General features: G+C 37.9%; 1 protein-coding gene across 2 annotated transcripts in view; it reads right to left on the bottom strand.

Annotated features, from left to right (window-relative positions):
• The window catches only part of LOC310958077 (calsyntenin-2-like), a 159,191-nt gene that overhangs the window by 21,983 nt on the left and 112,591 nt on the right, over nucleotides 1-24,617 (bottom strand). For both annotated transcript variants that reach the window (XM_083928883.1, XM_083928882.1), the window contains exons 5-9: nucleotides 24,207-24,303; nucleotides 16,144-16,293; nucleotides 11,061-11,246; nucleotides 9,591-9,848; nucleotides 7,974-8,095 (exon numbers count right to left, since the gene is read on the bottom strand). In XM_083928883.1, coding sequence (XP_083785009.1) covers nucleotides 7,974-8,095; nucleotides 9,591-9,848; nucleotides 11,061-11,246; nucleotides 16,144-16,293; nucleotides 24,207-24,303 — 813 coding nt within the window. The remainder of the gene's footprint in view (nucleotides 1-7,973; nucleotides 8,096-9,590; nucleotides 9,849-11,060; nucleotides 11,247-16,143; nucleotides 16,294-24,206; nucleotides 24,304-24,617) is intronic.

Below are 24,617 nucleotides of genomic sequence, written 5' to 3'. Positions count from 1 at the left end.
CACACACGCACACACAGGGAGTGCCTAAAGCAGACAAAGTACAGCTGAGCTCTCAATTGAGGTCATATGAAAAATAGAGGCTAGGAGTAAAACAAACTGAAGGCAATGCTCACTATCTTCTCCGTTATCTTTTTGCTCTCACATGGAAGCGAAAAATGTGTTTCATCATTGTCTGTTTGTATTAAGTATGCTGCATACCGAGTGCTTGTAAGGGTGACTTGCAAAATTAGAGAGATTTCAGAGCAAACAGTACCTGGAAAAGGAAATAAACACAGCATTGCCAGAAAACACATTATGTTGACTGAAAGAAATGATGTATTTGTGTGAGCCTTTCATAGAACAAACTAGAATTACTGCCTTTCAGTTGTTTGCCTCCACCAAACTGTCAAGTTGCAGCTTACATCCAAACTGACTTTGAAAGGAATTGAATTTAAGTTATTAGTTGTATTTTTTGGTGAAATGTGGATGTTTCACGAACGCATCCTCAACTCAGAAGCACAGATGACCCAAACAACCACCACAGTTTCGAGATCAGTGTCACCAGCTCAGTATCCGACCAAATCTCTTCCTGAGTTATGGTGTTGGATAATCGAGAGAAAAATGAAGATGACCTTTGACCTTTTGGATATAAAAATGTCTTCACGTCATGATTTTATCCCATTAGACATTTGTGTGAAATATTGTCATAATTAGCATAGGAATTCTTGAGATCAGTTCAAGATATGTGTGATGATACAGCAGCTACAGTTTTCAGTTAGAGAACAAATAAAGACCCTTGGTGGAGTCCTGTGTAGTATTTCTGCTGCTGAGTAAAGTGACGGAGGATAGCTCCGGAGACTCCGGCCAGGAGACAAAATAAAAGTTTCTCCTCCTGTGATTTCTGACCAGGAACAGCTAACACTGAGCTACTGGAAAATATATTATTGAGTTTCCTTTTAGAGAAATGCTCTGATGAATTTGAGTTCCCTCTGGTAAACAGTTAACTATGTAGTGCGTGTCTAGAGCTTTTACTGTGAAAGGTAAGAATGGAAGAAGTAAAGCTATCTGCGCTGCTTTTGAAGTAGACAGCACACAGCAAACCTATGTTGTTGTCTAATAAACAGCACAATGTGATGAGAGAGGAAATCACAAAACATTTAAAATAACAACGTTCACATGGAACTAATTAATAAGGAACACTCCACATTATGGCACATAATACAGGTAATTTATGTGCCCCATTAACACACGACATATTCGACTCACTGCACACAATACAATTACTGCCGTTGTGCATTGTACACGCCCTCATTTTCTAACGCATCCTTGATTGCAGTGGTTCCCACAAAACTGATAGAAATTCGGACTCGTTTGCTAGACAGCACCTACGTTCAAATTATTCTGAACGGCACCCGTTCAAGAACCCGTTCCCCATCAGTGGAAAAACACTATAGTGAATCTTTTAGTCCAAGTTGACATTCGTGCCAAATTTGAAGAAAATCCCTGTAGTGGTTCCTGAGATACCCTGTTCACAAGAATGAGACATGGGTTACCTTACATATACATAAAGATGGACATACAGACAACCGAAAACAGAATAGAAAGAAGGAAAGCATTCATTTATTAGTCCCGCATGGGAATTTTTTGTTCATCATATTACACACACAAGCCCGGAACACACACATGCACTAAGAGGACCTATATACAGTACATGCATTAAATGGAAAGATGTCTGAGCGATGGGCACTCGGCAGTGACCTGGAGGTGAATTGGCACCTCTCCAGCTACCAGCCCACGCTCCAAACTTGGCCCGTATGGGGATCTTTCTTTAAAAACATAGTCTAACGTGAGGTGCTATACGGCATTCTGAACGTTATAAGCATTGATGAAATACGAATAACTGATTGAACAGAAACATTCATCAATTAGTCTCTTGTGTTTGAAGTGGAACTAAGTCACTTTCTGAATACTTTCCTCAATCTCTCCTGGTATCTACAACAAACATCCACAGGACAACATCTAATTACTCTCCTCATAAACAAAGGGAGGTTTCTAATCAACACAGCACAGAGAACAAGCCATGGCACAACAAGAATTGTAATAGCACGCGGTTAATTGTAGATGCTGTAGACAAGGCGTGACGGTGATTTTGTACTGCTCTAACATTCAGTCCTGACAATCGAACCCTGAATGATAAATAACGGGTCAGCAGCTGTTCCCAGCGGTGTAATTGGAGAAATTGGAAAGTTTATCTGTGATCGTGAAGTATGATTCTACCCACCGATAGTGGAGTTATCTTGGATTTCTGTAAAATGGATGCCAAATAAATCTATGGCCCTTGACTAATATTTTCCAAATCTCAGAACTCAGAAATACGAAAAAAATACCCTGCATTTGTCTCAACTCTCACCCTTCTACTTACATAGATTTTTTTTTTTTTTTACTACTCTATCAATAGGAACCCTGCTGTTAGTAGATAACACCTGATTGTTAAGGTTTTGTTCTTTATCTTACTGGTCAAACTTAGAAAACTGTCCAAACTTTCACTTTAGTAGTTTAGTATGAAAAGGCCCAGACAGAGAAAAAAGGCTTTGTCTTTATCCCCTTTTCCCCCTCCACTCTGGTTTGTGTGACTTTGTTTGCCTGTTTGACCCATTCCTGCCAACTTTGGCTTGTAGGACTCCACAGGACTGAGTGAAAATCTTCTGAACAGCTGGATTTAACTAATAGGCTTAATTAACACAAGGAGAATGAACGATATACCACACAGGGGAAAGAGTCATCCTCTGATCTCAAGGCTGAAAAAGTGTGTGTGTGTGTGTGTATGTGTGTGTGAATGGTTGAGTTGACATATGCATTAAAACTAGAAAAGCGGTGTCTCCCTCTCTCAAAATTGAATTTCAGTTAATTGTCCCTCCTGACTCCCTTACAGACAAGTTGGTAGCAAAGATAACAAAAACAGAAATTTATTTATCTACTATTGTGCCTTAATTTAATGTATTAAAACATACCAGGTACACAACTAATTTGCAGAAGCTCTGGTTTTCAAAATGAGACTACATTTTTGTAAGGACAACACTTATTGAGTCCTTACAAAGTCCAAAATATTACCTGCAATAGACGATGTAAGGCTTGTTTTGTAGCCAGAGTGCCGGAAATGCTTTGTCATGCAAATCATGAACATTATCATTAACATGACTGTGGCGTAGCCTAGGTTGTCCATAGCAGAAACAAGATTTTCCTTATCTGGAAACGGGATTCCAGACTGAAACAGTTGTTAATCACTTGTGGCTCCTGGCGGACGGTTAAGTGAAGTTAGGAGTCAGCAGGCAGCAGTCAATGTCGACATGAAATAGTCAATAAAATAGGCTTTTCACGAAATGTGAAGCAACTACAAGAGGTCCCTGAGCATACAGTCACGAATGTGCACAAGAAACATAATGCTGAGGGTTCCAGTAGTATGTGAGAAACACAAAGACACGGATGCAACCAAATGCATGACCCCCTTCCAGACTTAGGCCTGGCAGAAAAAAAAATGTGAGTGTTGATGTGTGTGTGTGTGAAGGTTTCTGTCAGAGGGGACATTCCTTCAGTGTGTTGATCGACATGGAAAGCAGAAGCCTCTTTCCATCACCCTCTCTTTGTCAGCTTCCTTTCATCCCCCTCTGCCCCTCCTGTCATGGGGTGAGAACTAAAAAAAAATCAATAGATCTAAATGGAGCTGCTGCGGAAGCCACTGAGTGTCTCTTCTTTTCCTTTCTATTTTCTAAGTGTTGGAGGAATAAGGATAGAAGCAGCTGTGACACCCCACAGCCACCTCTTCGCCTTCCGTCTTCACGGCACACCTTTTTTTTACACTATTACTCTCTGAGCTTGTCCTCATTATCCACAAGCCACTGTAGTAGCTCCTACGGTTAAATAACCCTTTATTTATCTACAATTCAAATATTAGAGTATTAATCCATTGTATAATGTATAGAAAATCACAAAAGTGATGAGGAAATGTGTTGAAATAAAAAAAGCTGTTTATCACTGAGGTTAGATAAGACACTCATTTACTTTCATTTCCGAGGATTCACAATTTAGTTGGTTAGTTTAGCTATATTTATTTAGTTAATGTCAATTACAAGAGAAACCTTAAACCTAATTACATAACATTACAATGAATTATGATGTGTATCTGCAAATATGTATCTCTATGTTCTCTCTTGAGAAGGAGACCTTGTGACTCAGTGAGATCCCCTGTATAAATATAGGTTAAATACAATTAAAAAAACAAACAAACAAGAAAAAAAATCTTCAGTTTGTTGAGCAACGATATATTTTTAAATAAAAATTATGTTAATTATAAATAAAAATAAAGATAATAAAAAAAGAAAATCGATTTTCTGATTAAAATCCACCCAGTTTTTTGGTCTTGGGTTGCCATCAGTGGCAACCACCTGACATATAAAAATAGGAAGGCAAACAGCAAAACTAAAATATTAAGAACTAATAAATATTTGTGGCATTTATAAATATTGCTGTTACAGTCACAACTGGAACAAGACAACGTTGCATGTGTGTTGGTGTGTTTACTCCTGTCCCCTCAGGCATCTGATTTAGAGACAGAGCTTAATCAAACGAAGATGTTTTACTGTGGGATGAAAAGTTTGACTTACCTGTCAACATCCCAAATTCCATATGACAAAGATACAATTGAACCCGAACGAACAAACAGGACATTTGTCAATTTTGGGGTCTTATCATATTGTCATTATTAAGCTGATGTATAACTGCATAGTATCTTAATAACTTAAAAATACAAGGTGACTAAAAAACGACCACCATATTTTCAGTTTCAGCAACCAAAACCTGGTTGGAAAGACTTTTAAAAGTTAATTATGAGCCCTGAGACTATTCAAAAGTAGTGCTGTGGGCTAATAAAAGTAGATACCGAATTTAACAAAAATGTTAACATATCTCATGAAATACAATTGACAAACCGGCCTTGTAGATATCCCTGACTGTTATGTTACATGTGATTCTGTATGACATGGAACATGCACTGTATGAGGGTGAAATTAAATATTCTGTACTCACAGCTTTTGGGATATCTCTATTCATGCACATGTGTTGTGTGAAAAAGCATATCTAATCAAGTTTGTGTTGCAATAAATATATAATCAAGAAAGGAGTGAAGCTCATCGAGTTTGCTCTATTATTCAAAGTGGAGATGGACCAGAACAATGAGTTTTTCTACATCAATGTGAATTTTTACTCTAGTTATACAGGCCATTAAACCTTCCAGCAGAGAATCCAAAAACAAACAAATAGAACATAATATTTGCAGAGGGCTGCAGCTGGTCTCAAAGACATTGTATTCACTTGCCAAAATACATCTCTGATCTACTGCTCAGGTACGAACCATCCAGATCCTCTGCTTCAGGTCTGCTCTGTGTCCCCAGAGTCAGAACTAAACAAGGAGAGGCAGCGTTCTGTTTTTATGCTCCACAAATCTGAAACAAACCTCCAGAAAACTGCAGGTCTGCTGCAACTCTCAGCTCTTTAATCAAGACTGAAGACTTTTCTGTTTGCTGCTGCCTTCCAGTAAATACAATTATTTATTGAGTGCTTGTACTGCACTGTAACTATTCTATTAACTGTAATTGAAAACTGAAAACTCCTTTTCAGAAATTTAATGTTCTGATGTTTTAATTGTCTTATTTGAAAGTCATTTTATATATTAAAATGTCATTTTATATGTGATTTAAATTGCATTGAATGTGTCTCTTTCCAATGCTTTTAATGTTTTATGTAAAGCACTTTGAATGACCTTGTTCTTGAATAACGCTATATAAATAAACTTTCCTTGCCTTGCCTCGTCTTTGACAAAAAGAATCGCGTGCTGCTGCAGGGCCTACATCAGATTTTGATGTCAGTTTTTCAGATTAAAAAAAGAAATAGCTTCTTTGTACAATAATAACATACGCCAAAATCCACCAGAAAATGTTTCTCCTTTGGCATTAGCCTTCCAGATGCAAGACATGTTTTCATACAAATAAATCAAACCAGTTTCACTAATGTACTGCTCTTTCCACCTGCATGTAAAACTAATATATTAGTTGAGTGCATAACATGCTCAAATATGCAGTCACTATAATTAAAAAGCACATTAAACCAAAGTGAGTACACCAAACTGCACTGTATCTCGCAGAGTGATGGTCACACAGTAGCTTGTTCTTTCACTTTGTCCTGTGCTCCTATGATTTAATTTCTTTCATTAACCTCTCATTGATTGCAGACCAGTTTCCACTTCCGGGGTCTCTGTCCCAGGGATTTGTACAGGTGAGCAACTCACCATATATTCTCTTTGACTGTATTGTATGCTCCCTGTATGCTCCTTCATAAGATCCACAAGCAGCAAAAAAAAATCCCAATTATCTATGTACTAGATATGTGTGTAGTGAATGAGAGAGAGAAAATAAAGGAAAGTTAATAAGAGAGGGGAGAATGAGAGGAAGCAAGACTGAAATAGATCTGAGTCTTGAGGTCGTTTGCTTCTCAGCAGTCTGCTACTTGGCTTTGTCAAATCCACCTCTGTGGGACTCAGGAGGATACAACACTGGACTATGAAAAACACTTTTCAATCTACCTTTGACCTAGAACAAACAACCACCTGGTTGGAAGGTACACACCAGCTCCAGATGAGATAGTGCCAAGGAAACACTCTGGGGTGTTTGCATGCACACAAGGAATGACTGCATAACACAAGAAACCGAAGATTTTTATGTAATTTCCTATGCAAGATTAAAAGAAATTAATAAATTAGTCATCAGAGAAGACACACATGCTGATGCAAATACACACAGCCATGAGCACAAAGAAAGAAAAAGGCCCAAATATAAATCTCTTATAATCTGCTTAGTGAGCAAAAACTCCTAAGAGCTTCCTGTAATAATGAAGCATTTTTTTTTTTACTAATTTCAGAATGAGGTGGACGTATGCTGTATCCCACGGGTAAACAATTAGATTAGATTTACATCTACTATCCATTATTAGTGAGCTGAGGATAGTTTGTTGAAAAGGGAGATTCCCTTGCAGGGTTCATTGGCTGATCACGAAAAGGAAAGGATTTTCTTTTCTTTTTAGAGTGGAATTTTCTCCACTCAGTGACTGCCTGGTGAACTAGAGTGACTAGACGCCCTTCAGCCGAATGATTCTCATTCAAGCATCAACCTCACTGAGGTGTCCTTGAGCAACACTTTCCACAGTCACTGGTCTCACTATGCATTGTAATGGCTTTAACAAAGGGGGCAAAAACAGATATCACTTTCAGCACTAAACCATTGAATATATGTCTTTAAATTCAGATAAAATACCTGTTGTGCATAATGTCTTGTGCAATTCAGGAGCTATATACCATTGTGTAAATCTGCAGGATAATTATAGTAGGAACAGCACTGAGCGGCATTCAGAGAGAAAAATAAATCTTATTATATGCATCTTTCTAACTGAAGCAACTTCATATGGTGCAGATTCTTCCTTTCAAAGGCTTTCTGCAGTAACAGTTAACGTCACTGCAAATTAGTCCAACAACTCTCCAGAAGCATGACAGATAATAGAGATCTGCTGCTGGGTGAGCTACTGCCCATAACTAAATTCCACTTTGGGTCTATGCTTGTGGCTGTGTGTGTGTGTGTGTGTGTGTGTGTGTGTGTGTGTATTGGATAACAGTATCTCCTACCCTCTTATCTCCTGCAGTGAGCAGAAGAAAGTGATGGAGGGCCTGCTGTAATTAGAACGGAGAGCCTCTCCTTTCACTACACAAATAATGATAGCCCTTCACCTGCTGAAGAAAATCACCCTAATCACGCACACACGCACGCACGCACGCACGCACGCACGCACGCACGCACGCACGCACACACACACACACACACACACACACACACACACACACACACACACACACACACACACACACACACACACACACACACTTACTCACTCACCTGCTCTAGTTTCCAGTGGAACTCGGCAGGTCTGAAAGTGTCGACCTGAGTGAAATCTCTTCTGAGCAGGAACACCAGCCGGCAGTTGTGGACATACAGAGAGTAATGGTGGCGGTTCATTTCTGCAAGGATCACAAACATGCATGGTCACACAAAGACACAAACATAGTTCTACATTGTGCAGTTAAACATAATTCCATATTATGCAGTGGATGAATCAACACAAATATGCCTTCTACTTTCAGACCAATACACTGATTCACCTGCTATTTAAGTGGTTCTTATTGATTTCTTTCTGAGGCCATCCCAAACATGTCATACAGGCAGCTGGGCTGTATGAAACTCTTTTTAGCTACCTCAGATGTACCTCAGATGGGTTCTCCACGTCAAAACAGAGCTGTCAGCATGACTGAAAGTATGGTCACAGAGTGCATGCTGCTGTAAGTCTATTTTTTTCGATTGTCCACTTGTCTGTACTGTATGAGATGGCAGTAAATGGTGAGTCCCACATGTCTGCCTTTGTGATATACTGAATCAACTTGAGGTATGGGGTCTGCAGTATGAAAAAGATCATTTTCTAAATACAACTCCATAGTGATGAGCTAGTGCTTGTCTTACATGTAAGTGTTCTATAATGGAAACAGATGTTTGTCACTCGTACCCACATAACTGCACTTCCAAACAACGTGAAAGCAATACTGTGAAGATTTACGATCATTTAGTTTTTAATAACAAAGTTAATAGAGAGCTTTGTTTGAAAGGTATAATAAGCAGAAGAATGTTTTGTGACCTCTGATCTCCAAAATCTAAGCAGTTCATCCTTGAGTCCAAGAGGTCTTCTGTGCCAGATTTGAAGGAAATCACTATGGGTTTTCCCTGAGTTTACGAGAATGGGACAGACGTGTGGTCACAGTGACCTTTGACCACCAAAATCTAATCGGGCCACGGCAATCGCTGGTGCGGCATAAAAAGGATTTAAAAGAGTTTGATAGTTTAACACAATCTGCAGTTTTGCATTACAAGATCAGACTTCACATTTCGTAAACTAATACACCATCTGTGAGGCCATTGTGAGAGCGTGCAGTGTGCAGATGGCCTGCTTAATTACACAGTTCATGCAGCTCAGTTCACATAAGCAGTGAAGAAAAAATTTAAAGTTTCAAAGACTATGTGCTGATGAATTCTGGAAAGAGTGCACAGGGTGTAAGCACACTTGTTACAAACCAGACAGAAGGATTAGAGGCACCCGGAAAATTGTATTTTTTTTTTTTTTATAGATCTTGTGTTTGCTTGTAAACATGTAAGGTGACAAGTTTTTGCATGTGATTTGTGTACTGCTGATTTGTGTTCTGCCTTAAATGTATATGACTCTTGGTGGTGACTCTTAAGAGCATTTGCTTAACTGTCTTGTAATTTTTGAAAGGCTGTATTTGATCATGTTATGTTCATACTGCAGTATGCTAATAATTCTGAGGAAAAGTGTAAAATGTTCTAGTAAACGGGATGTAGGAGTCAAGTAGTTTTTAGTACTCCTAAATTAGAGCAGAAATGTTTCAAAAACACAAATGCAAATTGGTGAAATTTAAACTGTTAGAAATGTACATGCGTGATCCTCACCAGTCTTGTCAGAGTTACACAACAAGGTTTCCTTCTCAGCTCTGAGTCCTGGACTGGGCCCGTGTTTCATCCATGTTGCTACGGTGAACTGGTCTGTCAGGTTTTGTGGCACCACGTGATCTGGAACATTAGCAGCCTGATGTCCGTCGAATCTATAGATGAGGTCGCTGTCGCGGCCACTGTCAGTCAGCAGAGAAGCCGTCCAGTTAGCGGAAGGGCCGGGGGCAGGAAGGAGGTCGGTGCTGCCTGATGCTGCACCTGGATGTGCCAATCAGAAGATACGGCACTGTCAAGATGGCTGCTGAGAATCAACCTGCAGAAATTGCTTCTTAATAACTGTATTTTTCCCTATGTGATATCTCTGAGTAGCAGAAATGAGCAAACATCAGTTCATGACCTGATGTTGTTTGTGCATGTTAGAATCCAGAGAGGGTTTAGAAATGGTGAATATATCTGCTGAAACAGGATATTTCTGGTCATTTGTTGTGACTCATGTCACATAATAATGGTTTCTAACTGAACCTGATTTTCCAACGTGTACTCAATTCAAAATATGTTTGCATGGGCTCAAATGGTAAATAGACTTATACTTATATAGCACCTTTCTAGTCTTTCGACTACTCAAGGCGCTTTCACACTACTTGTCACATTCACCCATTCACACAGATGGCAGTGGACATCTAAATGCCATCTAATCTAATCATTCACACCACAATTACACACCCATGCACAACACAGGGAGCAATTTGAGGTTCAGTGTCTTGCCAAGGACACTTTGACATGCGGACCGGGTAAGCTGGGAATCAAACCACCTAACTCTCGAATGGAGGACAACCCACTCCACCTCCACCACTGAGCCACATCCAGGATGCAGTATAATCAACAAGTTACATCTGTAAATCACCTGATTGTGACCTGACATTTTGAAACATTTAAAATGGAGTTTTATTTTAGTCAAGTTTAAACAGGTATAAAAAAAATGTCAAAAGTAAAAAATGTTGAAAATTCTCATTGTGCACAACATAAAATACTTTTTCTCAGACAAATTCATTCTAACATCGTCTCAACAGGAATATTTATTTCTTGTATTTGTAATACACAGTGCTGTATTTGTAATACACAGTGCTGTATATTGTATATTACAGTGATAATCTATGAGAACAAAAAAATAAAGACGCCATAGTTTGGAGGTTTTCATTTTAAATAAAACAATTATTTCAAAATAGTCTCTAGGATTGAAATTGCACACCTGAAAATGGCATATCAATACACTGCAGAGGCTATGATGTCAAGAGGCAATTTCCTCTTTTAATTAAAATGTTCCTTGTCTGTCATTATTATTACTACCCTTTGCTCGCTCATATTCCCTAACTCCTAAATATCACCTCACTATTTCAACAAGACATTTCATGTTATTCATACTTCTTAAACAAATTCCTTTCCTCTCTCTTTTTCCTTCTCTCTACTTACCACATAGTTTTTGCAGGGACTTCTCAGAGTATGTTTCTCGGTCACAGCCCTTTCCTATGTGATTGGTTTGTAGCTCTACCATCACCTTCACGCCAGACAGGGGACCTCCACATGTTTCCAAGTGCATCTTGGGAAACAGCTGCCTGCTTCCAGTCCCTGGCTCATAGTCCACCCGCTTGTTCCAACCTTTAAGGGTGAAGATTTGTTTAGCATTTTTCAGAGTGTGAGTAGTTCAGTGTCAGGTAACATGGTATGAAATAGTAAACAATAGTTGATATTCTAGTTATTTTAATAAAATACGCTTTCATATTACATGATGAACATGTAATTGTTACTTTATGTGGAATGAGACCTGACTCTTGTTTGTAAAATGATCAAAATACATCTCCCTTGTTAAGGTCCAACTGGACCTTCGGCGATCTCGGCCGACATTTCTTTCTTTAACAAGCTCTGTTTTCAAGGTAGAGTGAATAATAACTATAAGGATCATATGAAACTAGACGACCTAAGGCATCTGTTGGTTGTTTTTTGCTCGACTGTTCACCAATAAAAAACATTTGAGAGGAGAAATAGGCAATGCAGTGAAAGAATCTTAATTCCTATTTGATCAGCACTGCCTAGTTTGACAATTTCATCGAAATTCACGAGCAGTCACTGACACTGTGTCAGAGACGCTTTGTCTCGATTGGTTGTTTTCCTTCAGGCGCAGTGGAATATAGCAGATGCCATTAGGTGCACCAGGTGGAGGCAGCATTAAAGAGATGTATGTATCTTAAAATCTGTCAAAGCAAAATAAAATTGAACTTTTACAGGATCTGTTAATTATTGCACATATACATGTATGCACATTAGTATTTCAAGTGATAAACAAATCTACAGTATTTTAACATTTTACATCTGTAAACACTGTTCACAGTAGGACCCACATATCTCTTGATGCATTGTTGTCTTTTCAGTTTTGAGAAAGGTCCACAGAAACATGGAAAATGGTTGTGTTCTACTGCTTCATAATGAGCATTTGAGTCTTGATAGAAGGACAGACAGCCACACAGGCTTGGGACTATTTTCTCAGTGAATCCTTGCATGTGTCAAGTCAAAAAGAGACTTTAAGTGCCAGTAACATGACAGGTCTGGAAGAAAGCAGTACTGAACTCCTTGTTACTGTCAGTCCTGATGCCAGATGTCTTATATTCATTACTTACATCCTCAATGTACAAGAATCCCTGTATTGCAGTGGTGAAAGAAATTCACCTGCATGTGATTGTGTACACGTGTGTGTGTGTGTGTGTGTGTGTGTGTAGGTAGCAGTTCTTTTCAAGCCTACAGAATATGATATCAAGTCTCCTGAGACAAAAAGAGACGAGGTGGGTGAGGAGGAGTGAGAGGTGAGGTGGAGCAAGATGTATTTAGCCTCTATTTATGCCGGGGAGCTTTCTCCAAAAAAAGAGCTGCAGAAGTACTGCTGACCTTTACACACAGACGATAAATAAGGTTGTGTACAAAAGACTTGATGTCTGGATGCATAATTGCATTATGTTTTATTCATGGCTTTATGCTACTATGGGTTAATGGTTTTACAACAGGATTATGCAGTGAGGCCTCTTTTACGAGCCCAAATCGTAAAGAATCATACAACATTGATGAGGATGTTAGCAGGGTATGATCACGTGTATTCCTCTGCAATTGAAATGCTGCAAGAAGATAGCCCCGTGGTTCCAACTGTTTCTCATAAAATATTTTTGATTATTATCCCCCCCCCCCCACCCCCATGAGGAGGATCTTGAAGTTCCAGCTGGTTAATTTGTTGCTAATAGTTTTATTTTCTGAAAATCAGTTTGTTTTGGATCAAAAGCAGGATTTTTGATCAATTCTATATTTTTTTAGACCTACTGTGCTAAAACCAGTTGCCCCTCGGAGCTCAGCTGGACAAGAAAATGACATTTAAATGAGGCTGAATGCCATTTCAAGAGAATTTCTCAAAACTGTGCAGTGTCTTTCTCTCTCTCTCCTCCCCTCTGCACTGACATTTACCTCAACGAGTGTCCCTCAAGCCTAAACAACTGGCAATCACGACATTTTCAGAAAGTGCTCTCTTTGCACTAATGTCTGTAACATTAAGCGTGGTCACATGTGGTGTTTTTCCTACTAAATTATCTTCTCTTCATCATAGCACAAACCTTTATGATGTGATTAGATATGGAGCAAAATATCCAGCATTAGAGTGGGCAATCATTTTAGGGTATCTAAAAAATAATAATGTGTACAATAATGTCATGTCCATGGGAAGTACAGTATTGAACCTTATACAGTGTGTTTTTTTTTTTAAGTCAACAGTCTAATATACACTTAAACTTATTATTTTATCTAAAAATGGATACAACAACTTGAGGGAATGTCATGGTGAGAGTAATTTTCTGGGTGTTCAGATACATGAAAATAATGGATGAGGTAAAATTAATGACCTAAATGCAATACTAATATTATGACCATTATTATAGCAACAAAACATATCAACTCCAAGCCACACTGCATCTTTTTTTTCCTTTTCCAGTTTGTATCAATAATAGGGCTGTCACACAAAATTTTTTACATTTCAATGCATGTGTACTGAATGTTAAATAAATTCAGAATGAAAAAAAGAGTGTAATGTACTGGCCACGGTCTGCCATAGTGTGCCTGATTCAGCCTTCTGTGCTAACTGCAGCACCTGTAGCGGCGCAAACATTAGGGCAATATTCACGTTCTGAATACGTGCATCAAACTACATACAAAATTGAAACGCAATGATACCAGAAACTGTGCTTTTGAGCTATCCTGAATGGGAAATTCCTGGGAAATTCCTTCACTGTGACAACCCTAACCAATACAGTAATTTACTGTATGTATAACAGCATTACAGCAAGTGAAACAGCCACATTTGAAAACTTCTGCAAGTTGGATATGTTGTGTTTCTACTAGCCTCTACTCTACTACCTCTATAGAGGTTTTTATATACCCTCCACATTCACCTTTGTTTAATTTTGAAGAATCATTGAGGACATGCCCCCTTTTTCATTTATATAGAGAGTACATTAAAACAGAATATATACACACTGAAAATAATTCCAGATAGAAACAGAACAAAGCTAGAAACAATAACTTTTAAGAGTGGAGTAGTTTGTAATCAGCGTTTTGAATGGACCTTTAGGTTAAATTGTGTGAAGTCTTAATGTTTGTTGTAAAACAAGTGTGGAACAAAAACTAAAAGCAGTTTCCCCAACTTAATTGTTTACGTACACGTGGGACTTCTAGCATTAGCCAGTCAAGTCAGATAATGACTCTAGGACCAATTTAATAAGGAGGTGATGTATGATGGCAAACTGCCATCAACGGCTTTAAAAATAAATAGAAACCAACATAGAGAGCCCCTGTAGCTCAGGGGTTAAGGGTAACACTTTCTATAAAGACCACATCAATAGTGAATTATTATGCATTTATGATACTTTATGACTACACTCAAACACACAAAATGATTTGTGACACACTTATAGATGTGACTTATAATGATTTATGAGTTAAAGCTTTTGACCCGTTATAAGCTAGAGGTGATGACTGATGGGGCTTAAAAACATTATGACTAACTATATTCAACTCAACAATCAACAATAGTCCATGCAGAATCATAAGTTATCATTGTATGTTAAATACAAGGAAGTACACATTGATGCAGCTATAATAAAACATGCTTTTGCCATGACATTTCATTGCTGGTGGTATCTTTGCTATTACACTTAATTAAAATAATCAATGCTGCATCCTAAGTGACTATTATGTCAGAAGCCAAACTGTTAATAAACCGTGCAAGTAATTAAAAGGAAAAAGGTTATAAGAACCTTTATGATATATTCAACGTAAGAAAAGCTTTAGTTTCACTATGAGATGAAAACAGTGACTTAGAAATTTCTGTAATTCTCGTCTCATCATTGCGCAATCTTACCTTTAATACAGCTTTTATAGGTAGTCTTAATGTATTAAAAGCTCCATCAACCTCTATCCATAAGACAGCTTAAATCATAGAGCATCACAAAGCATTTTGTGTGTTTAAGAGTGTAGTCCTCCTGAAGCATTATAAATGCATTATAATTCACTATGAATGCCCTCATATTGCACTATAGATGTGGTCCTCAAGCGTTACCGGGTTAAGCCAACCACGTTTCTGGTATGAGTCCAGCAGGGAACCCTGGTTGTATCTCTCTCTACTTCGTTTCCTGTTTGTAACACGGGCTTAAAATGCCAAAAAAATACTCAAGATAATGATATACCATCCACAAATCAGTGAATATAGAAATTGGCAAAGAACAATTTGGTTTATGATTAAACAAGAGTTGTTTTGAGTCCTCCTCAGCTCAGTTGCTCTTGTAATATTATGGGAAGGAATAAAATGGTTAAGGGATCTTGTGAATTTAAACAGCACTCCTTCTCTGATGTTTAAGAAACATGTGCTTTCAGATAAGGAAACCACCGCTTCGAAGTAGACTGGGGTTTCAATAACTAATTGATTTTTTTAATGTAGTGAAAGTAATCATCACTTCTCTCCTTCAGTATAAGTTTATTTCTCTCTTTCCTCCTGTGAGATGTTCATTCAGGCTCTTCCTTTATCTCTTTCTTCCTCCTTTTCACTTCACCCCTCTTATCTTTCTGTCTTCCTCTTTCATTCCTGTGTGAGCTTGAGTCCTGAGATGCTGTCAGTGCTGACAGGTGAAGCAGCAGGGGAGACGGGAGGGCTCGAATGCCAGGCTGCTAGCATGTTAAAGAGGAAAAAAACGCTCACTCCAGTCAACTTTTTCCTCTGGAGGTTTTTGTCAGGTCTTCGGATTTCCTCGAGAGATGTTATTTCTAAAATGAGATAGAATTCCCTCAAGGAAAGAGGATATGCTAAACACCGGCACTGACTTTTTCAATTTTGATGGCATTGCTTTACGTGTAAGTACATTTAAACAACATATCAGTGCACTGAATATCAGAATAGTAACAAGTCAATTATTACAAGGTACATTAGGGCATTTTTTTTAAGTATTTCAGAGGCTGTTCCTTCATCTCTGACCTTGCCATCCAGGTTTGCAGACAGGCTTGACATCAATATGCACAGCCACATCCTCCTTTGCTCTCTTCTGACCACAGTCAAAGGCCGTCACCATAATCTTGTAGCTCTGCTGCTTATCATAGCTCAGCCGCTCTGTGTTTCTGATGTTACCTAAAGGACATAAAAAATAAAGAGGAAATAAAATTAGGATTATTCATTCAAAGAGAAACAGAACCCGTCATGTATATTTGACAATAATAAAGCATGAAACACTTTTCACTGAGCAACGAAAGAAACTGTTTCTTGAAACAAACATAAGTCTTTGTACTTACTGAAGCCTTTTAGTGAAAAATCTAGGTCACGTAACCTTGTATTGCATTGCATATCTAAGACTCTCTGTAAACTATCAACTTAGAGATACTTTTTTTATAAACCCCAGAGGGAAATATAAAAAAAATCCCTCTGTTATTATGTAAATTCATAAAAAAAAACACACAAAGGCCAGAAATACACATGCATGCAAACAGGACTTGCATGCATTAAATGGAGAGGTATCAGGAGGGGCTTGAATCTATGACCCTCTGGTTCCCAAAGCCAAGTCCCAGCTGACTAAGCTACTGCCGCCCCAATTTAAATCACAATGATGGATTAACAGTGCAAGAAAAGTGTGAAATAAAGTTGCTATGGGGCTCTGGATTTTCACAAACATGCATTGAGTATAGCAACTACACAAGGTTAATACTGAGGTGCAACCCACAGCTGGCTAACTTTAATCAATGCTTAATAGTGTTTAATCTTTCAGTTGCTTACTGTAATGTATTAACTTTGACATTGATGAAGTGCCTTTTTGAATACCAGCTGTGGATTGGCTACTGACAGGAACCCTGGAGTATATCTCAAAGTTTTGCATTGCTTTCTGTGTAAGAATGAATTCTGTTTGCAAACTTTCTTGCCTCATACTTTACCCAAAAGGATAAATGAAGTTTTTTATTGGTTTCTTATATTCTTGACTTCATCAATATCTATCTGTTGTGTTGTGGTTTCTGTGCATGATTTGTTTGACTGTGCCCTCATCTAAAGGCTGTGCAATTTTTAGTTATTTATTTGGTATATTAATGTATTATAAAGTGACATGATACTATTACATTAAAAGTAATTGTTGCAGTTTTATGAAGAAAATGTTACAATGAACAGAGTGACTGAGAACAATACACACAGTGCTGTTGAGGATTACTGAGGAAAAACTGTTCTGAAAGAGAAGAGTGATCCGCCTAACTCAGTGAATATGTGCTGCATCACGCAGTCACTTCTGTTGGTTATTGTAATAAAAAGCGGAATCAGCCACAGTGTTTTCATTTTCATACTGTTTTTTATAGAAATGCACTTCTGTTCTTTGGTGTACATCCATAAAAAGAAGACTAGTGCTGTCCATACTGCAAATGATACCCTTTACCATGCTATTTGTGTTAAACTTAGGGGAAAGCACACACATATACCATTAGATTTCGAAACCACATATTTGTGTCTCTCCAGAAGAGAAAGGTATTGACAAATATATGATGGGTGTATTTCTGGCAGCAGGGAAAATGGCCAGACCAGAAGACAGATGATGCATGTTGAACCTACCAAAAATAACTGGATAGATGTGATAATGGAGATAAAAACGGGTGCAATATGTCAAATCTCTGAGACCTGATTTTATCAAAATATTGAAAAAGATAAACATCCATCATTTTTCATCCTTTATTTTTTGTTTTCAGTACTCTTGAGTATCTTAATATTTCACTGTAACATCCAATTCCAATCCAATCCAATTTTATTTATAAAAGACTATTTTAAATAAACACAAAATAATAAACCATAAAATATAATAAAAGACAAAATACTAAAGATAATATATACAATAAAACAGATGAATTACTGCATCTTGCGCACATAAAATCAACCACCTATGTGTTGTTAAAAGCCAAAGAAAAGAGCATATCAATCCAACTTCCACACGCATTTTTATTTATTTATTTAATATTTCCCCCCACCCTTATATTTCACTCTCTCGATGTATATTTAATGCATATTATGTATGATGTAACGATTGTTAATACAAAGCTAACCCTGGAAAATGCAGAAATATAGATTGCAAACAGATTTTCTGTAAATGAAAATGAGGGAAAACAACAAAATATCATAAATGGATCAATAAATGTTTTTAATAAATAATTGTCAATAATTATCTTTCTTCTACCTATTAGGAGCTTGTTTTTAACTGTAAACTAGTAGTAAAACATCACTTTTGTTGTATATGTTGTGCTGCGTTTACAGACTCGTAGAATCTGTGTTTTGTTTAAGATCAGAAAGATATTGTCAAAGGCAAACACATTGAGATCCTGGAGGGGCAGTAACTAATTTTTAAAGGCCATCTCCAGGTTTTGATTTAAAATACAAACTTAACAGATTAGCTTTACAACACAGAAAACTAAGGGCATATGAGTTTGTTTTTTGAGACCAGCTGAACCTCAAGTTTACGATAAGGTGTAGTAACCCACTAATCTTGCTTCATAAGAGCGGCCCCAGGTGGAGTAAGGTCTATTCAACTGTGGCCACAAAACTAATGGTTGGATATTTGTCAAAGTAGACAATACACACACAAACATGGACTGACAGAGAGAGAGAGAGAGAGAGAGAGAAAGAAAGAAAGAAAGAAAGAAAGAAAGAAAGAAAGAAAGAAAGAAAGAAAGAGGAAAGAGAGACTCCAGTTTATTTCATTGAGCACTGGACATTTTATAAACTGGATGCCTTAGACACAAACTTACTCAAGCATGTTTTAGTATTAAGCTGCAACTGTTAACAGTTTTGAAAGACAAAAGTTGGCAGTAAACAATCATTAATATGTTTTTATTTCTCTAATCCAAATCAATTTGTATAAAAGATAATTTCAGGCTGCGTGTTTAAAAACTAAGGTCTGAACAGAGATGCAATGGATTTAAGCGTTTTATGCTTTGGAAAATGGCAGTATGGTTATAGAATATGCATATAATCATAATAATAATATTAGCAGTTGTGGCTGACGAAGATGAGCTAAATTTTAACAATGCAGCAGTGATGTTCATTGTCTTTATTGCTGTGTCCCGACTACAGAGTGAGCTGCTGGTTGCAAATGAATGCTTTACATCTCAAAGAACATCAAAAACAGAAAGAAAACAGGACTAAAGTATTTTTCCAGTTAATTATTAAACACATTACTTATAAGTGAGACAGATACAGATGTTCAACGAGATAAACAGCAAGTTCATAAAAAAAATTGTATTCTTTGTTTGTTACGATTTTTTTTTGCATCAGTCATTGCCATCACAGTCTGTCTGCGGACCTATGAGGACAACTGAAGCTATTTTTGTTGTTTGCATTTTGGAAGGCTGTCACTTTGATTGCTGTCGGAGAGAAGAGGAGGGGAGAGCAGAGGAGATGAAAGGAGAAAGGGGAGGCCAGAGGAGAGGAGGGGCAGTGAGCACCAAATAAAATTAAATTCAGAGCACAGCAGTACAGACAAGAGCTGATGTTGAAATGTCAGAGGAAGAAAGGTGATGAGGTCAGAGTCAGACAGCTCCTAAAAACATCTCCGACAGTGACTATTTGATCCAACCAGCTGGTGTGAACAACATAAAAGGTACTGGATAACCCACACATGCTTCTTATTCAACAACAACTAAGGTGATAGCTGAAAATATAAGACATTTTACTCTTCTTGGTTCATTAGCATCTTTAACATCATCCTCTAAAGATCTGCGGTGCCCTTTGGATTTAGGATTGTCTTAATCTACTGAAATCTAAAGGGACACCAATTTTACACAGGAAGTTCAATTTGTCACAAAGAGTACTACTCCGTTGCACACTGACCTATGTGGCTCTGGAGGGAGATTTCTAAAGTTTGAGAAATAACCCTGATGAATGTTCGACATCTCGCTCATGGCATCAGAGAACACTGGTACTGACGATACAAACCTAATTCCCTCACATCACAAAAGAAAGACATACACAACAATTCACCTCATGAAGTCTGTCTGGGTCAGCAGCAGACACTACACTACACTATATATTATCAAGGTATTATGTTCCAAAAATATGAGCTGCTGACATTACCCTCCGTGTGGTAACTGCAGAGTATGTGTGAGAATGAATCTCTCACTTGGCATACTAAACTGCAGGTGTTTCTACACAGGCAGCCAACTCTGGTGCCATAACACCAATGCCAGCAATCCAAGTGAATAAAAGCTACATTTTACAAATATGATCAATAAAGCAGATTTAAAACTAACTCAAATTACATTGGATGTAGGTAAAGTTAAAACTCTATGTTTATTGATCATCATTGCACATCATAACACAGAGTTGCACAACCAAATGCAGTTGTAGTCCCAAAGAACAAAAAACAAAACAGATCAACTCTTGATTCAATGTCTGGTTTAATTCAAATGTACTTAAACACACTGCAGTGCAGCCTATTTACTTCTATATTTTATCTTGCACTTCCCTCAGTGCACAAAATTGCCCTTTTCTATAAAGTAGGTCTAAACAATACCCCTTGTATCTGAGTTTCTCTCAAACAACATTATTGTGCCCGGGAGGAGATCAAATCAAATGAGCCAGACTACTGTTACAGTGAGAAATAGCCAGGAGGTGAAAACTGAAAAAGCACTGAGACCAGAGCTGGCAACTTTTCAATTGAGTTTGGAGTGAAAATCGGTATCTGTGAAGTCAGTGCATTTATGAATGGGCCGTCTATTCATTACCCACCGCAGGGTAGGTCATCACTCCTCGACCCCAGAATTTTTCTTTTATTTTAAAGCATTTATAGGTAAAAAGCCAAGTCAATAATAATGGTCAGTGATGAATATGTAAGGCTGATCAGCATACTTGCCAACTTTCAGACATCAAAGCCTAAACGATGGGGATTAATCTTGCCGAGTTGTTGAAGTTGGTAATATTTGTAATTAAGTTAATTGTCCTGACAGTCATTTGAAGGCCGCAGGTATCTGTTCCATCTGAAGTCTAGTTACTAGTTACATTGTTTGCAACCTAAAATAACCACAAAACCCCACATGCTTACTGTATGTGCACATCATTATGATTAATCATTCTACACCAGCGTGTCAGAGAGCATAACATTGACAACAGTTCACACAGAAAATTAGAAATCACTTAAAATTTCTCACTTACTCCTTCAGGACCGTCTGTCTGTTTTCACCCTGTGCCCGAGTGAGCTAAAGGAACCTCAACACAAAACTGTGTGTTTAAGAGTTTTTTCCCCCTCTTTCTCAGTTTGGCCCGAGTCAGCTGCAGCTGAGCTTATTTCAGATCTAAATATCCTTGACCATATGGATCATTCTTATCCTGCTGTAATATTATTTCAACACAAGTTTTGCAAGCCAGTCCCCCACCACCACCACTGAAGGAATACATTCCTCCTGCTATTTCTCCCACTTCTCATGACATTGCTCCTCTTGAGCTCTTATACTATGAGGTAAGAGTTCCATATCAAAAATGTTCGTACAATTTTCAGCCATCTTGTGATGGTGGTTCTGCCTTGTGCCATTTCTGTGTAATAGCCTTCTTACAAGCTGCTGATAAGATTTTTTTTTCTCTTCACACAATATCTCCTGTCATAATACCTAAGTATAATTAGGTATATCATGTCCCAGCATTCTGACAATTGCCATATGGACATTTCTGAACAACAAAAAACTGTGCAATATCAGGACATAGTTAAAACACATGGGTATGGTCTACATTTACTACAAATATTTACTCATTGTCATTTTGAGGGTAATAAAGAACCTAATTACATTCTTCCAACAATGTTCTTTCCAAGTAGGTGAGGATTGTGCAGGCTGTTCCAAAAAGGTAACCATTCATCTACTGAAATATTCACACCAAGTTATATTTTCAAGTTAATTAGTTAATTTCCTTTAGAGTTTGATATAATGTGGACATAATTCTAAATTTTATTTCTCAATAAAGTCTTTTAGTTGTAAATATTTTAAGTGGTCCTGGTAGTTTAATGGATACTTGTCTCCCAGCTCCTGGAAACTCACAACTCTCCCATATTTAAGTACTGTATTTTTGCTGTTATTCCACTTGGAATCGCTGTTTGAACCTCGAGAGAACCCTGAATTAAACGTCTGTCGTAGTCTACCCATCAAATTAGCCTGAGCTCTTCTACTTATAAAGTATTTGGCATCCATGTGAGTCAAACTAATAAATATGACCATGAGAGAGAAAGAAAGAGACACAGATAAGAAAGTGATATGTGCTTCTCTCTGATCTATTGGACACACACACACACACACACACACACACACACACACACACACACACACACACACACACACACACACACACACACACACACACACACACACACACACACACACACACACACACACACACACACACACACACACACAGCCCTCTAGCATCACTTCAGTCTGGATTGTGCTGCACTCAGAACAGCACAGTGTAGATGTGGAAGCTCAGGGAGAAGCAGCACGAATCCCAAAGCGGATATCTTATAGGCAGATATGTTCAGCTCTCAATGAGAAATAAAACACTCTCCACATAACTAGAACTGGTGTTAAGCCACAAACGAACAAAAGAAAACAGAAGCTAAAGGGAACTGAAAATGGATTTGTCAGAGCTATACACTGATGAAAAAGCTACCTCAAAGACAGAAAATATATTGTAATAAAAAAGGGTATCAACAACAGCTTTTCTTTCTCCGACTGTATTTCTGGAGGTGTATTCACTGATTCATTAATCTGGAGTACATCCATAAACACAGGTGAAATGCCTACTGTATATACAAACAACATTAAAGGTTTAAAGCAGTTGATGGATTTACAAAATCTTTCACCTCCCAGCACTTATAAACCTCCACTTAAAATCATCATTTTTTTTACACAAAGTTGGTTTCTATTCACTGTTTGCTCCACAATTTATCTGTAGATTTGTTCATCTCATTGGTCTATCATGTGTGACCATATGTTCATACAAGGTTCAGATGGGATCAGAGCCAAAGAATGGTTTTTAGCTTTCATCGATTTGCCATGCTGTTTGTGTTCGGCAGGAGCAGCACCACCACTTTTCTTGTATTTTAAATCTACAACATGTCCAAGTAAGGTTCAAACATAAAGTAATTGAACCTTAAAATGACTCTTTTGTTGCAGCTGAGAAAGCAATCTAACCTCAAGGTCCATTTGGTAGCTGCTGATGCTAAAATTTAGATTTTTTTCCTGGGCACTGTAAGGACTTATCATCCATGTTGGCTTAAAGGTCCCAGATCGTAAAAAAATAGATTTTCATGTCTTAAAGCACGTTGAAGTGCAGTAAAAATACTGTGTAAGTATTCAGAAACTGTGCCACGATTACCAGGTATGTAGTAGTTTACCCTTATGTCTGTGTGAATGAATGGAACCTGGACTCTGTAAAGCGCCTTAAGTACTGAGAAAGGCGCTATATAAATCCAATTCATTACAACTATACTATATATAGGTAGATTTTGCACTACAGTACTCTTACAGTCAATGGATTACAGCTGCAATGATGGTACATAAATGCAGAGAGCTCAGATGTGCAAGACACGAAAATGCTGACCAATAAGAGCAGACTGCTTTTCAAAAAAGGGGGCTTAAAGATACAGGCACTAAAACTGAGCCTTTTAGGCATACAAGTATATTCAGACAGTGTGTATGTATTTCTTTAGCATTAAAGCATGTAAAAACTTTCTAGTAGAAACCCAAAATACAAGTATGAACCCGAAAAGGAACACACTATGTCCCCTTTAGAAGCAGCGGTTCAAAGTTCATTCTTAAAAATGACATGCTGTATAATTTTGCGTGTCACATGAATAAAGGCCCTTCAGTGTAATTCAATTTAATCCAGACACAAACTGACTCTCGCTGTGCTATCCTAGTTTCTCCCTCTCTCTCAGACAAATACTTCACACCTAATCACATCAGAGTTTATAACTGTGGTCCAATCTCTCATTCAGCCAAATCAGATTCAAACAGACACAGAAAGGCACACACACTTACCATTGCGGTCTATGGCAAATGGCGTCCCTGCAGTGACAATCTCATAGTTGCAGATCTGGCTATACTGTGGTGAACAGTCTTGGTCCCAAGCTTCCACCTGCAACATTATAACATTCATTTTCCTCACAGTTCTTCAACAACGCCAAATGGACTAAAGCAGGGGTGTCAAAGTGATCCAGTAAAGGGCTCTTTACTGGATCACTTTGACACCCCTGGACTAAAGGCAATCACAATCTCCTACTTTTTTTTTAACCAAATGAACATTTTGTGGCATTGTTGAACAATCTTAAACTGCGCATTTATCTGCCCGTTAATTTTAAAAGTAAAATAATGATGCAAAATGTAACCAGGGTTCTCGCTCTTTTAAAGAGATCATTTCTCAGTATTTTTCCAGGACATTTTCAGTGAGGA

This window comes from Echiichthys vipera (genome assembly GCF_963691815.1).
Source record: "Echiichthys vipera genome assembly, chromosome: 15".
NCBI classification, from domain to species: domain Eukaryota; kingdom Metazoa; phylum Chordata; class Actinopteri; order Perciformes; family Trachinidae; genus Echiichthys; species Echiichthys vipera.
The sequence above is the reverse complement of the archived record's forward strand: the minus strand, read 5'-3'. Positions and strand labels throughout refer to the sequence as shown.